The 15,985-nt window shown below is 41.3% G+C and overlaps 1 protein-coding gene across 1 annotated transcript in view; it reads right to left on the minus strand.

Moving 5' to 3' along the window:
- Window positions 1-7,616: 7,616 nt before the first annotated feature.
- exoc6b (exocyst complex component 6B) overlaps window positions 7,617-15,985 on the minus strand; it is a gene marked incomplete in the record, with an annotated part of 114,387 nt that continues 106,018 nt past the window's right edge. Inside the window, 2 exon segments of the mRNA XM_024287366.2 lie at window positions 7,617-8,362; window positions 10,719-10,831. Coding sequence (XP_024143134.1) covers window positions 8,236-8,362; window positions 10,719-10,831 — 240 coding nt within the window.

The following is a 15,985-nucleotide window of genomic DNA, read 5'->3' on the forward strand; positions in this document are numbered from 1 at the left end:
CACACACATATATATAAATATGCATACATAAGTATTTACACACACAAATATATATATATACATACATATACACACACACACACACACACATATATGTATATATATACATACGTATACACACATATATATAAGTGAATGTAAGGTTAGACAGGGACGGGGTTTCTCCATATGAAAAGATTAATCGGGGATAATATATGTACACACACACACACACATATATATATATATATACATATATATGAGTAGCTTTCCTGTCGAAAAAGTGCGGGTACAGAACACCCTATTTCTATCTCAGTTTTAGGCTGTCTAAGTGTGTGAGAGACTGGGTGTTGGTATTTTGCTGGTTCAGCACTAAACAGGTCGTAACCTCGCCACAATTTCACACCAGCATAAAAAAGTCTCGAGGTGTCCAATCCCCCGCTGACAACTGCACCGCTTGGTGCCGTCAAGACAATGCGAGCATCATAAAGCTATTAGTCTGCGCGGCGGGGAACGGTGAGAAGGTTGGGACATTCCAAACACGTCCAAAAGCCAACATTTCCCATCAGCATCATGAGTTCTACGTGTTCTCCATGAAACGCTCCGCTGCTCCGACACCCTTCTGGTTCTGATCAGCGGCCGATTGATAACACATGTGATGACACACCGCCAAGGCGTCAGTCAGAGCCGTGTGTTTGACAACACTTCCTGTCAGGTGGGTTCAATGCGGGGAAGTGGTAGTTTATGGGGTTGAATTATTGTTTAGGAGCGTCTGTATCTGACAAACACGATCGGTGAACGAAGACGTCCCTGAATCATCTCCGTTTGTGGTTTGTAAATCATGTAGTTCCCCTTTTGTCCAGAATTTCACAACCAGAAGCAGGATAAGAAAAGACAAGCAGGACTCTAAGTTTATGTGATTCTTAGATTTCTAACTAAGAGAAACTTTATGGAAGGAAGTGGCGCTTCAAGATGATCATTTCACATGAAGAAATCTGAAAAACTGATGTGAAATGTGGATTCATCTTGAAACAAATCTTATCTCTATATTATGTTTCAGTACTCATGTAAATGATTAGATCTCTAGATTGTGTTTGCAGGTAAAAAGCTGTATGTACAAGAACATGACAAAGGAAAGCCGTCAAGCTGTGTTTCCTCAAGAGAAATAAATAACACACGACAGTGCAAAAAGAAACAAAATGTTCTTTTAGCTAAACAATCCACTGCAGGTTGTGTCACACACACTCCTCAGATCAGAGGGTGACTCAGGGCCACAAACTCCCACTTCCACTCCACTCACCACAGTCACCAATCGCTGCAAACGGACAGGAAGGCACATTAATCTGCACTCACCAACACCAGTCGCTTCCCAGAAACACAAACGACAATTAGTCAGTTTCCCAGCTGGAAAACAGACTCACACGTTTGGTCAAACCAAATCTGAAGCAGAAGCTGTGGTAGAGAAACCCGACGGTTTATGCTTTTACTCTGAAAACCCGGAGAATGAAGCTGCAAACACCCAAAATGTGGAAACACAAACACACTCGGTGTTGTAGTATTCCTTCTGATGGACGTGCATCTACACAAACACACATCATCACAACAGCCTTCACAAGTCTCCGCTGTCTCCATTTGTGTTCACAAATGACAAAAACCTGGCAGCAGATCACACATGTAGTTGTTGATACATGAAAAAATTTTACTTTGCGCTCGACTTGATTAGAAAAAGTCACATTGGTTAAAAAAAATAAATAGAAGAGTTGAAAATAGTAGGATTAAGGCAGAAAAACTGGAGTTGAAAGAAAACCACAGGCATCCGGTGAGAAACATGGAGATAAATAACGCGGCGGCCCTGCGGCTCGAGGGACATCTCCACTTACTTTCATCAATGTTTTCTGGCACTTTTGAGTTTGCTCCCTGGAACACAGCAAGAAAAATAGCATCAACTATTCATCAAGCTAGGAAATATTGGAGGATAGACGGATTTAAAGCAGAAACACGCAGGTTTGGAAGAGTATGTTTATGATTGAAACAAAGATTCCAAACAGGTTAGTATTAAAGTTTAAAGGTTAAGGACTTCAAAAAAAGTTGATGGTTTATGGCCTGTTTTTAAAGTAATAAGATAATTTTGCTATAATTTGGAGCAAAAACTTACAAAATAACATTATTTTCTTAATTTGAAGTTTGTTTTTAGTAATTAATTCAATTTTTTATACAATAAGTATTTTTTCTTGAAGTAATAGAACAATATTTCTGCCTAATAAAAGCAGATTCAATGACTCAACCCAGAGTACAACAACAGTACAGACAGAAACCTGAGATTGTTGGAGATCTTCTCCTTGCAGACAGAATGTTGATGGTAATTGGGGTCTATCTGGTTGTAAAGCACAATATGGTAACATACATATGGACACAAAATGAAGGCAACAACACTAGAAGAACATTTCAGGACCCAATGAGATCAGTACAGAAGTTGTGGTACTATTAAATCAATATATAGTATCACCAAAGACATCTACTTAACTTTATTGCCAATGATCATTCTAAAATATGCACAAAAGCCCTCATCCAACCGGAAATGTTTCCTGCAGAAAGTTAAGGACATGTCTCCAAAGTCAAGCATACACCTATACATTATAAAAGACCAATATACTTTAAATCAAAGTACTTTGTATTTTAAAATAGTAGCCATGGTGCTGACATGTAAGACATAATTTGGAAACTCTGTCTAGAAACTGACGATCATCTACAGCCTATCAGGATGGATGCAAAATTGTGCCAGAAAATGTGCAAAACTGCAAAGACAGACCATGTAACAGCAGGGACTGTACAGTATAATAGCATGAAGACCAGGTACAGTAGAACGTCTACTGACATTTCTAGCTAATAATACCACCAGTACTGCCCTGTAGACGTCCTAGTTTCACAAGGAATTGCTCATTAGACCAACAAGTTCCTCACAGGACATTAGGAACTACAGTAACCTCCAAACTCAACATATACTAGATTATGATCCAGAAGTAGAGCGGTTGTGTCAAAGTGTCCTTGGCCAAGACACTTTGACACAACCGCTCTACTGGCGGTCATACGCTGGTACTAGTGTTCAGCAGAGGCGCCGCCATTAGTATGTGAACAGGTGAGTGGGATAGTGACTGTGAAGCGTTTTCTCAGAAGGTGGTAAAGCACCATTTAAGTAAAGACCAGTAAATTCCCATTGACCAATGTAAAGACTATTCTACCTGGAGTCCACTTCTGAAAATTACAAATGTTTTAAATAAAATCAAAATTCCAAAGACTCAAAGAAATTAGTTATGTAATGGAATGATTAATTATTGACTTCTTGAGATTAGCTTTAAAATCACTATCACTACGTATTTTTATTATCTCTAGATAGACAGATTCTCTATTAATCCTTGGGAAACTGTTACATATTTACACTACAACACTTTGGATAAGAAAGATTAAGTACAGTATTAGTGTTTATTCAAAACAATCCTCTTGACAGCCCGACTCTTAAAACACATTCAAATCTGCTGGTTATTGGAAAGAACGCCATCAAGAGAAGGACTATCGCTACGATAAATGGTACGCTACTTCTGTAATTAGCCACTCGCAACACATCCAAACAGTTTTAGAATCAAGTCAGAGACTTCCCCACAAACCAAAACAACAAATCTACTAAATGGAGACAGGAGGATGCTGGGAAAAATCATCGTATGACTTTTCTGATAACTTTACTTTTAAAGTATCAAAGCTGTGTCAATAGTTGGAATTCCAAGTTGTGATGCTGCTTTTAACAACAACAAAGGGAGAGGAGGACGCGCACACACACAGACACACACACACAGCTGCTGTTTCTTTAACCTCCGACCTCTTGGGCTCATCAGTAACAGGCACACCAGGAGAAGTGTGTGTGCTGTCCCATCTGTCTTCATTAGGCTACTGTGTGTGTTTGTGGCAGTGAGTGATGAACACACACACACACGCACAAAAGACTAGATCTTAGAGGTTTAGAGTCTTGTCGTTTATCCAAAGAACAACCGTTTTTCACCAGGAAGCTGAAGTTTCTGAAGAAGCTGTTTTCCACCATCTCCTTGTGTCGCACGTTAACACAAGAACACAAACAACTCCTCCTCACCTCCAGTTTTGGTCCTGAGGAGACCCACCCAGTCAATATTTTTGTTTCCTAATGTGGAGTTCAGGCGAACATGCAGGTCTGATAAGATACTCCCAGATTAGGTGACCTGAACGCAACTCCGGGTAAACAACCTGTGATCCGTCACAGACCAGTGAGAGTCTTTTGTCCCCGATTTCTCCGAGGAGGAGTTGGCGGAGGTGAAGAATGTAAATACGTGAGGACACGAAGTGTCGGAAAGCTCCGTCCTTTCATTGGCCCACAGTGGGGGCTGAATGGAGAGGATTGTTCTTCGGTGTGTCATGGACACAAATGTTTGTTGTGATGAACGTCGTACAAGTACAAACACCAGCTCCACCCATGGAATTTACCCAGAAGCATCAGCTCTGCCGGACATTTTCAAGACTCCCTTTGAAGGACGACTTTGGAAAACTGGTCGTAACATCAAGGAGCTCCGAGTCTGACACCCACCAGGTTATCGGACTCTTTCAGACGGTTCACAGGCGCTAACGATGACTCAGAAATAAACGTTTGAGACAAAGTTTTCTTTGTTCTTCGGCTCCTTCTTTGTGTTTATTAAGAATTTCCTAAAACATCTGAAGGAGAGGTGATTGAGTTGTGTTGTTTGAACTTATAAGAAGATCTCTGAAGAAGTATTAAGATAATCTAATCATTCACCAACATCTTTTATGTCTTTTTCCATATTTTCTGAACTATAAGGAACACTTAAAAGACTTACATTTTTTTCAAAAACGAGAGATTGTCCTATATTTAGATGAATTCTGATTGAGCTTACTGATGCTGAAACAATTTTGAAAGATACGCGCCGCTTTATTAAAATGTCCGTTTTTATGAGTTACATAAAAGTTTGGGTATTATTGGAAATAATGCGGCTAAAGTGTAGCGGTGTCAATTTTTTTTTTTTTTTACATGATACTAACAAGATTGGGAGTTAGTGTAGTCACAGTAACATTTGTTTTATCAGTCTGGTTTTTTACGTGTTGCTAACAGGGTTGGGCATATTTGTACACACGCTAACATGGCTAATGTTTAGCGGTGCCAGACTGCGTTTTTGCGACGTGATACTATCAAGGTTGAGAGTTAGCGTAGTGATGGCAGCGTTTGTTATAGTGCCATCGGTTGGTTTTCTAATGAATTGCAAACAAGGTCGCAAATTACATGTACTGTGAATATGCTAACGTGGCTAATGTGTAGCATGTTAGAAACGAGTTGTAGAGATATCGTGAATGCACTTATTAATAAAATTTCTAAAATAATGAGATTTTCTCGCTTAAATATGTTTTCAAAATTACAAATATCCATTCTTTGTTCAGAAAAACTAAAAATATCTTAAGGTCTCTTTGTTTGTGAACTAAATTATTTAATTCCATTAAAAAAAAGGCTTATTTGGAAAAGTACAACTAACTCTTAAGTGAATAGTTTCACATTTTTAGTCTTAAGTACATTTTAAAAAGTATTACAAAGAAATGTAATGCAAAAAAAAACGATGCTAACACTACTTACTAGGTTTTCAGAAGGCTCCTGGTCAGTTCAGACATTTAAGTGATTTACGAAGCAACTTGAGGCAGAACTCAACATTTTCGACTTCCTGTGAGGCTTCAAACCTTCTCCCAAATTTTTCATCTTCCAAAGCCACTCCAGAACTCGGTTTCTGGATGACGCCGCAGATGGAGACTTTCAGGAACATCATGAGTTTCCAGAACGTTTGGAAGCAAAAACAAAAGGAAGTTTGTCGGAGGTGAAGAAAAGCAGATTTTTGTTCTCTTCTGCAGTTTGTGCTGCTGTGGATCAGCGGCTGTTAATGAACTGATGCGCCAAAAACAAACCTCCTTCCTGTAACGTAAACACAGCAGCTCCTTGGTCAGGATGAGGTCTTCCTGCTGCGTTTTCCTCCACTTTGGATCCTTTTCATGTTTACACTGTGCAGAAAGCAGAGAAGCGGTTTAATTAAACTGACATTTAGAAACAACAGCAGAGAAATGGACCGTTTTCCATTCAATACACTTCACTCTGTTGCCATTTTATTACACATTTCTTTAGGTTTTCTCATATTTATTAGTGGTTTTAATAGACGAGCGCGAACAGTGCTTCTGTCTGCCAAAACATCAACGTCTGCAGAGACTCTGGACACAAACCTGCCCCACCACGACTCAAACGAACAAACAAAATCAACAACTGATGGGTTTCTTACAGATCACAATGAAACATGAACAAAAATACAAACATATGAAAATTAAGGGAAAACTAATTTATAAAAAACAAGAATCCATTACAAATTTAGAAAAAACACAATTAAAGTTGACAATTTAGTAAAAATATAATAAACAACAAGAAAATATCAAACAAAATGATTAAGACAAAAAAATTTAATATTTTAGAAAAAACTAAACGACAAAATAGACAAAATAAATCTACAATTTAGAAAAAAAAATATGACCGACAACCAAAAAAATAGAAACACAAATATAATATGAAAAAATATTTTGATCAGAAAAAATTGAATTTAATGAATTGTCTTTAAATTTATGCAGAAAAAAATGTGGTGTAAACATTCAGTAAAGTGTGTCCAGAGTCCAAACAGCGATGCTGCACCATCGGCAGGAAAAAATAAAGCAAAGGCACATTCAAAAACAACAACAACAAACAATCCCGTTCCCTTTGTAACACAAAAAACATAAAAAAATCCTCCAAAACAGATGTGGTAGAAAAGCAAAACTTTATGGGGTCAGTGACCCACTGCAGGTCTGAATCCCTTTAAGAAAGCGCCATCGTTTGCTGCGTTTTTCCAAAAACCTTTATTGCACCCAAGTTCAAGAAACAAAGAAAAAAAACAAAAGAGTGGAAGGAAAAGATTTGTGCTTTAAGGGGGTTTGTGGCCTTTACAATCAGGCAACCAATCAGAGCACGATAGTTTTCATGAAGGTTGCCAGGTTAGAGCGTTATCCTCCCTTTTTTGTTGCCCCTCGCTCATTAATAAAGCAACATTTCCAAGTTTTTCTGAAAAGACAAAAGCGGTTGCCATGTTGGGACAACATCCCCCTTTTCTATGACTTTCAAAAATACACGTCTTTTATAAACTATGAGTTGCCAGATCTGAGTTATTCCAGTATTTGCAGGCCATAAGTTAGAGAGTTAGAATGATTTTTATGTCTTCTCTCGATTGCTACACTTGAGTTCAGATCCGACATTTTTGAAAGTTTTGAAGCAAAAAGCTTTAAGCAGTTAGCATTTACAATGTGTCTGTAACTACACCTCACAACCCCCCCCCCCCCGAGTGAAAGAGCCAGTCCCTTTTGGAAGAAAATTGATTCTCCATTTGTTGCATATCAGTTATTCAGTGTTTTTCGTGCTACTTCTAGGACGACGTTTGATTGGAAGACGTTCGATTTGTTGGGTCGTCGGTCAGTTCAGTCAGAAGAACGCGAAAGCCGTCTGGTTGGTTTGCCTTCAAGGTGACAAAAACCTCAACCCCAATGGTATCTAAGGACAACCATATTTGTTGACGAACAAGACGATAAAGTTTCCATGGGTGATGATGACCTAAACTGGATGATGATGGAAGGAGGTCAATGACTGAAGACTTCTAGCCTATGAGACGCTCTTAAAGTAAGACGGGTTCAGTAGCAGGTAACATCAACAACAGAGAAGCTTAGAAGATTTTGATCCGGTTTGTTGGACGGATCCTTGAATAGTCTGAAAGCTCTGCAGATATACGACAGCTAGAACCACTTCATGTTGAGTGTTCTGCTTGTTGTTTTTTTCATTAGTTATTTGATTAATTGGTTCAGCTAAGTGGAGACGATCAAACAGCTACTATTCAGACCAAACTATTAAGACCAGTTCATAGATACAAGTTCTTTAGTGATGCTTCCATTACTGGGTCCTCTGAAGTTAAGGTGCATGTGTGGTCGATCTGGCTGGTCGCTGACATCTTCCACTGCTCTCCTCTTCCAGAAATCCCAATCACATCTCTGTTTTTAGTCTGGATCCAATGAGTTTTGCCGTTTTACATCCACGAGTCAAAGCCTGAAGGGCTAGAGGAACCAGCAGGGTCGTAGATTTCGAGGACCGGGTTTGGCAGTCCGGTGACGAGGCTCCCTTTAGGCCTGCTGCTGCGTGATGAGGTTGCGTAGCTGTTTGATGATGGTGTCGATGAGCTTCTGTCTGTCTCTGTCCGTCTTCCTGAACTGGGCAAAGACGTTGTTCTTCCTGCTCGTCTCTTTCATCCTGGAAATGAAAAAAAAAAAAGTTAAGACACGGACTGTGTCAAAGTGTGTGTGCTGATAACCAAAATGCACTACGTAGAATCCCACACAAACTATGAGCATGCTCAGTGGAAAGACTAAGAGAAAGAAACAAGGAGAGACGTTTACATTCATTCAAGAATTAGGACCAATAAGATGTTTGTAGTGTTAGTTAGGAAATTTGAACTTTTGGGATTTCTTGTTTTTGTTTAAATGTTTAGATGTATCTTTCACGTTTTGGTTACTTTTGATGTTGCTTGTACACAAAGATTTATTACTACACAAAAATGTTGTTCTTCCTCCTTTATAGGAGGAATAATTGGTTCCCTTCAATGTGTAACACTCCTTTGGGTAAGTAGGGACAAGTATTGAAAATCTGTGACAATTGGTACAGGCACCAACGTACACGATACAACTGGTGCTGCATAAAAACACAGATTTATGCTTCGTCTCTGACATGTCAGTCACTTGAATTCAAATCAGTTTTGAAGAGACAGCAAGCACCGGAAACGACTCGACCCATTTCCAGTGGCTCACCTGACTCAAGTCTCATGGGTTGGGACTCGAGTCTCTCGAGTCGCTACTTAAGTCTAGTGAGCTGACTCAAGTCTTGTTGGTTGTGACTCAAGTCTCTCGAGTCGCTACTTAAGTCTCGTGAGCCGACTCAAGTCTCGTTAGTCGCGACTAAGGTCTCAGTCATGACTCAAGTCTCGTTGGTTGGGACTCGAGTCTTGTGAGCTGACTCAAGACTAGTGAGCCAACTCAAGACTCGTGAGCCAACTCTTGTTGGTCGCGGCTCAAGTCTTGTTGGTCATGACTTTAGTCTTATTGGTTGTGGCTGAAGCCTCGTTAGTCGTGACTAAAGTCTTGTTGGTTGCGACTCAAGTCTCATGGATTGTGGCTCACGAGACTTGAGTTGCGGCAGTCTGATGAGGCACTGGAAGTAGGTTGGAGCTGTTTGGAGCGCCAGGCCCTACTCCAGTTCACCTGTACAATTCTAGCCAATCATTTTGCCTATGCAGCGATTGTGGGCAGGCTCAAATGGGTGGGGCAGTGAGGAGGGGTGGAGCTTTAGTCAAAAAGCCAAAGGCAAAGCAAGGGAAAGATTTTCTGTACTTCACCTCTTCACAGCCAAAGTTCAAATTCCGTAATTTGATGGATATTGATGGACAAAAACACTCCAGAAAAAGACTGTCGTCATGGCGATGTATGACGATTTTAGTTCTGCGTGATTAAAATCAGAGTTGAAGCATCTCAGACACATTTAAACGCTCCTCTTTACCCCGTCATGTTGCTTTTATGTTTATGGTAAGAAATTAGCAAGTTTTTTAAGGATCAATTTAGGCACCAGAACTACTTGAAAAGTATCAGGGTTGGGACCAAAATAATCCAAACGTAACCCATTTCTATGGATACTTTTACACGTGTGAAGATGGAAACAAAAAAACAAAACAAAATGGATGACTGCTGGGATAGATCAGCCTTTTGGGGGAAATGTATGCAGTGACCAGATATTTCATTGTTGGATACCTGACGTTATGGATAGGATTATTCTGTCTTGGAAAAATCTGATGACTCAATCAATCAAATAATGTGCCTGTAAACAGCTGTGGTTCAGTGGGTTGGGCAGCCACTTGCCATTTTGTTGGTCAAGAGTTCAATTCCCAGATTATACACTCGAGTCACCTAACCCCTCATTGCCTTGATTGATAAGAAACTTATGACGTTTGGGATGCAAGGTCTCTCCTCCAATTGAAGTTCGAGTTCACATTTGAGGGCAAATCTGTGAGAAACTTCGAAGGCTCTAAACAAAACATTTCTGTTCATGCAGGCTGTGTTTGCGGATGTGGTTCTCATCATTATTTCCATATCAGCTCAGCCTCCATCACTGATGGAACACAGATACATGGGGATGTGGGTGGTGTTGGCGCAATAACATCCCACCGAGACGAGTTTATTTTCCGTTTCACGGTGAGTGTTAACCATTAAATACGTTGCGGGTGAAAGTTCACACACCTACTTAAAGTAGTGCTTAAGAACACGCCTGCATCAAACGCACACATATAAACAATACTCACGGCTTCTGCAACCTGTTAAAACACGACGGACAGGAAGGACAGGAGACAGAAAACAGAAGCAAAAGCAGATGAAATAATGGGCGAGGTTCCTGAAAGCAGAGAAGTGGTTGGAGGTGCAGGTGCAACAATTCGTTGCTTGTTTTTTTCTGCAGGATTACAATGACAAGATGAAGTTGGGACAAGGATGACTTTCAGCTAGTGAAGAGAAGCGAGAGCTCAAAGGAAGTGTTTGGAGATAGTGGTGAAAAAGTGAGGACTCACTTCTCCAGGAGAGCCAGTGAGGTGTGTGGGTTGACTCTCAGGTATTTGCAAGTGGGTTTCCCATAGTCCACCAGATACGTCGACCAATCCCACTGAGTGAACAGGTCCAGTAACTGCAGAGACAGGAAGACAGAGTTAGACAGAGCCTTACATCCAAGTTTAATGAGAGCCACACTCCAAGGAGATGTACTTAGTGCAGTAAATTGATTAGAAGCGTAATAAAAGGCAGACGGAATCACAGATGTTTTGATTCTTGACTTTAATTACGGAGCTTGAGAGCGTGTTCAGATGTTTGGAGCGCAGAGAGGCTTCTTGGACTGGTTCCTTTCCAACTCTGGGAACAATAGACCTGTTCCAGATGATCCAAAAGCCTTTGAGTGGTTTAGAGTTTAACAACAGATCAGTAAATTACTTTAAATCCTAGACTGAAGTCTATGGTCTGAGAGACAGAAAAGTCGGTTGGGAGACACAAAGACGGGATCGACAGTCTTGGTATTGAAAGAATTTTTCTTGATTTGATCTGAAGGCGATGAGGGCCAGTGTTATGAGGCCAGTAAGGGTCGCGTTCGGTTGATGTCATCAACGGGAACTTATACTCTGATGGCTGCAAAAGTTCAAAATAGAAGTCGCATTGTGGGCGCGGGAACTTTTTAAACAGGAGAGTTGGAGGACGAGGTTGTTCTTCTTGGTGATTTTCCTTCCTGGTCAGAACATGCTTTGCTTAATACCTCAAATGGGCAGTTTGTTGGATCCAAGGTTCAGTCCGGGTTTAAAAGCTACGTTTTGAAAGTTTTAAAAATGTAGTTTTGGAGTGTTCAATAAATGTTTACCCTGTTTGGTCTGCGACCTAAGGTGTGTTTTGGATTTTGGCCCCTTGTGTGATCGAGTCCGACACCCCTTCTCTAATGGCTCTTTTTATATACAGTCACAAATACAGCTGTCACCGCACGATGGGGGGGGGGCATTGGCAGAATCTCACCAAATATTACTGAAAACTATTGGCATGGTCAAGAATGTAGACCGTGCAGAATGGCCCACTTCATAAATACCCCTGGGCTACCAGGCAACTGATATAGATGGCTGTCGTCCGGAGACATTTACACATCGTCCAATCAGAGTGGCTGCCCTGTAGCTACCCAGGTGTAGACTGATTTACTAATCGTGTCATCCCTGCCCGACATTGGACTGCCATAGCACAACCTCAAAATGTGCCTGAACGGTCACTGAACAATGACAACTTATTGAAAAAAATTGCTTTAAAATTTCAACTTTTTCTCAAAACGTCCTTGGCCAAATTTTCTTCAAATACTTGCATTTAGGTCACTATGCTGTAGCATTTTGGAATATGTGGCCCTAGTCTTTCTCAGCCTCAGAATCCGTTGAAATGATGTTAATGGTGTAAATAGTTGAAAAGTTACAGTTATTCAAGGAACATCGACACTGGAGCTAAAATTTTGGTCATTCGGGGTTAAATACTTGTTACCCAATTTAGGTCCACTGAAAGTGAAGAAACAATCAAAGATGTTTTGTTTTTGTAAAAGTAGGACATGTTGTGGCTTCTATTTTTAGACTCAAAGGTTGTAAATCTTGTATATTTATATGGTGGACCCCCCAACCTCAAAAAAACAAAGAAAAAAAACAAAACAAAAAAGAAAAGTTGTGGAATTGGTTGATTATGATCCAACTGTTGCCTGTAAATTTTCTGAAACATTTAGAGGGTACTAAATCTAAACAGGGAGCCTCTCTTGAGCAACCCTTCAGTCATGGGTTAGCTGCTTTATGTATTATGCTAGCTAAAGGAACAATGCATAAACTGAGTAATTATGAGCCGTCTAAGAACTTAAGCGGGACTATGCAAACAAACTTAGCGGTGGATTTACGCGTACTGTTGCCGGGCTGACCCAGTTGTGACATTTTTGGTATTGCAGATATATTGCCCGCTTCGTGCCGTTTTAACATGCGAGGTCGATGAATCTCAGCAGAATACGGAAGGAGGGGTTGCAGGCACGATGACCCACATTTCAAACTGTTGCATAACCCGCCGCTGCCCCGCTGAACTCTGCCTAACACACTCAGAAACATGCCTGACAGGCAGCCCCGCAAGCCTACACACATATATATGAGCGCAGGGAGCCCCAGTGAACTCTGGGTAACACCAAACACATACAGGACCAGAGAGAGAAACCATATGTGAGCGGGGATGAGAGGAGGGGCGCAGAGCAAAACCACATGTGGGGAAGAAGGAGAAAATGAGAGAGCAGAGAGGCGGAGGGGAAGAGCGATAAGAGCGAGACGGGGATAGACGACGATGAAGGTGAAGGAGGTGGGACGTGAGCGGGATCAGCCCATTGAGACAAGTGGATTCATTTATGAAAGTCGTCTTAAACCGGAGGGTTTTCTGGAAAACTCTGTGCTTTTATTCCTCAGCCTCTGAGGAAACTGAAAACATGAAATGAAAACATTTTCAGAAGTTAAACCTCCTGCTTTTATTGAATTTACTGACTGTTATCATTTTGTTCAACTTTTAAAAACATTTCCAGAGTCGAGGAGCCTTAGAAACACAGTGGAGAAGTATGCTGATCCAGGCTCCAGCAGGTCACCGGGGGGTCACCAGAAAAACTCGTGTTCCAGCGAATTCCAACTAATGTGACGGCTAATTTGAATAAGCTAATATTTTGACAGTGAAGACAGGGTTTAATTCAACAGTTTGAAACACAACAAGCTGGTCGTTGGACTTGATTTTTATCATCTTAGTGTCACAATTTTCTAGATGCTAAACTTCAGTTTTTATTCCTTTATGTTATGGTCACTAACTTGATGGGGTGGGATCGGCAGAATCTGGAAGATTAAAAGCCAGATTTTTTTTAGATGGTAGCAGGCAAGAGGCCGTCTGATGTGCAGAATGTCCCCATTTTTTAGATATCAGAATACTTTATTTATCCCAGTAGAGTTCCTATAACCAAGTTTTCAACACAGTCGGATTACGAATAGAACAAGAAAGCTATTTACAGTACAGTCAAGTTCCAACTTGCAGAGTTCAAAATATCAATGTGTAACAAGCGGTTTACAGAACTGTCCTGTTGCTTTATGAGGTATGCCTGATTTATATCAAGGAGTTATAGTTTAAGGAAGGACCTTCTGTGGCGTTCAGTTCTTATCCAGGAGAGTCTTAGTCTCTCTGTACTGGTCCGGGAGCAGGTGGAGTTATCCAGGATGCTTCGGATCCCGGGCTTTTGACCAGTAGCACTTGATATCGACTGCCGTCTGGAGACATTTACACATCATCCAGTAACAGCTGGTGCCGGATTTTGTAATGGTATCATTCCTGCCTGCCACTGGACTTCACTGCGTACCCTCGAAATGTGCCCTTGTAGCCACTGATCGATGTCAACTTTTAGAGAAAAATCATCTGGTCACCATCAATTTCAACTTTTTCCTAAAACGTCCGCGACTTTCACTGCATATTTCCGGCTACAAATGCTACCAACTCCCAAATTTGCTAAAAAACTTGCATCTAGGTTGCTATTTTGAAATATGTGATCGTAGGATGCCTACACAAAATACCTGCCAACAGTCAGTTCACAGTATTTGGAGGTGGTTGAAAATGTGAAAATCCATACGATACGCCTGCATCAGCTCACCCTTCCTCAACCTTGGTTGTTGTATAAGTGCTTACTGCTACCTCTGACTCTACGGGTTCACCGAGCGGTCTACAACTTTGGTATTTTGTGCGGGCCACCTATACAGGTTTGTCCATTTCTCACTTGCAGACAGCCCGTATCCACCTGAGAGAGCAGTTGGGACAAAGGTATTAATCAGTTTTTAGAATGGAAAAATGTATCTGAAACCGCTAAATATAAGTACAAAACCACTCAGACAATCACAGAAACTAAAGACCCTAAAGTGTAGTAAGTTTTCAAACTTTAAAAAGGACTATTCAAGTGTGAAACAGAGCAAATTAAAACAAATAGAGATCAAAGAGAGAGTAGTAGCTGGGCGGGGGCAATGGTCGGCATCGTCCAACGAGAAGGGAGGACGGCGAGGAGGAGACGCAAACGACACCCGTGGAAATGAAGAGTCTTCCCAAAAACAAAAAGAGGCACACGCGAGTGGCAGAACCTCCCCCACACACACCTGACCCTGGATTCACCCCGCACACACACCCGCGGAAAACGCTAGGTCTCTTTCTTCACCTCTCCCTGAACTTTCCTCTCCGTCTCGCTCCCCCTCTCTCACCTCGCCGTGACCTCCCCCGGCTATCGCTCCCGTCTCCTCACAACGCGCACACACGCTCCGAGATTATTGCTTCCTCTTATTCTTCCACGAAGACAAAAAAAATGTGTTTCCGTCACATTTCTTCTTCCTTTTTTTCTCGTTTCACCTTTAAGCCACTAAGTTTCCATCCATCGATCCTTGCGCTCATCCCTCCCCCGTAAAGAGTTTTTTCCACACCTCCTCTCCATCTGCGCTGGTCCTTCCCGATCAACTCTTTCCATCCTTCTCAAGGTCTATCCCCTCTCCATCCATAGCCCCCTCCCTCAGCATTTAGCAGCCTTGTTGATGGTTATTTCGGCTGTAGGCAGGATTTATTTGTTTGGGAGCGCCTGGGAATTGCCTGTTGCTAATAGCCAGGGTCACTCAGGATTCATCATGTTAACACCCGCCATCGCCGTGATTATGTAACATTTCTGCGACGAGGAAGAGAAAAATCTGGAGGTTTAAAACGACTAAATGAGAGTCTCTTTTGTGTTTGCGGCTCCAAACGCTCCGTCTCCTCCGCAAGCAGACGAGGTTAGAGGTCACTAAAAGCAGGGAAAGTGGATGGAACTTTTATCAGGAACAGCAGCCAGTTTGGCACCCGTCCATCTCAGAGTCTCCTTTCTATCCGTCAAACATCAAGCTTCCATCTACCATTTACCGTTTTCCTTCTACTGTTGCTGACAAGCAGGTTTCAGGAATCCAGAGAATTCCAACACGAACATTCTGGGATTTAAATGACAAAACTCTTATGCTACGGACACGTGATATACATTAAAGATCGCCCTTAATAGACTTTCTTGGATGAACATTTAGTATATTAAAGTCCCATTAGTAGTATTAGGTGTGTGACATTTGTTGTCCGCATTTGATCCATCTCCTGGGGGAGTGGTGATCTACAGACACAGGAACCAGTTGGTGGTTTAACCCCCAATCCAACCCCTTCATGCTGAATGTCAACCAAGGAGGCAATCGTTCCCATTTTTAAAGTCTTGGTGTGACTCAACCGG

This window comes from Oryzias melastigma, linkage group LG18 (genome assembly GCF_002922805.2).
Source record: "Oryzias melastigma strain HK-1 linkage group LG18, ASM292280v2, whole genome shotgun sequence".
In the NCBI taxonomy this organism is placed as follows: Eukaryota; Metazoa; Chordata; class Actinopteri; order Beloniformes; family Adrianichthyidae; genus Oryzias; species Oryzias melastigma.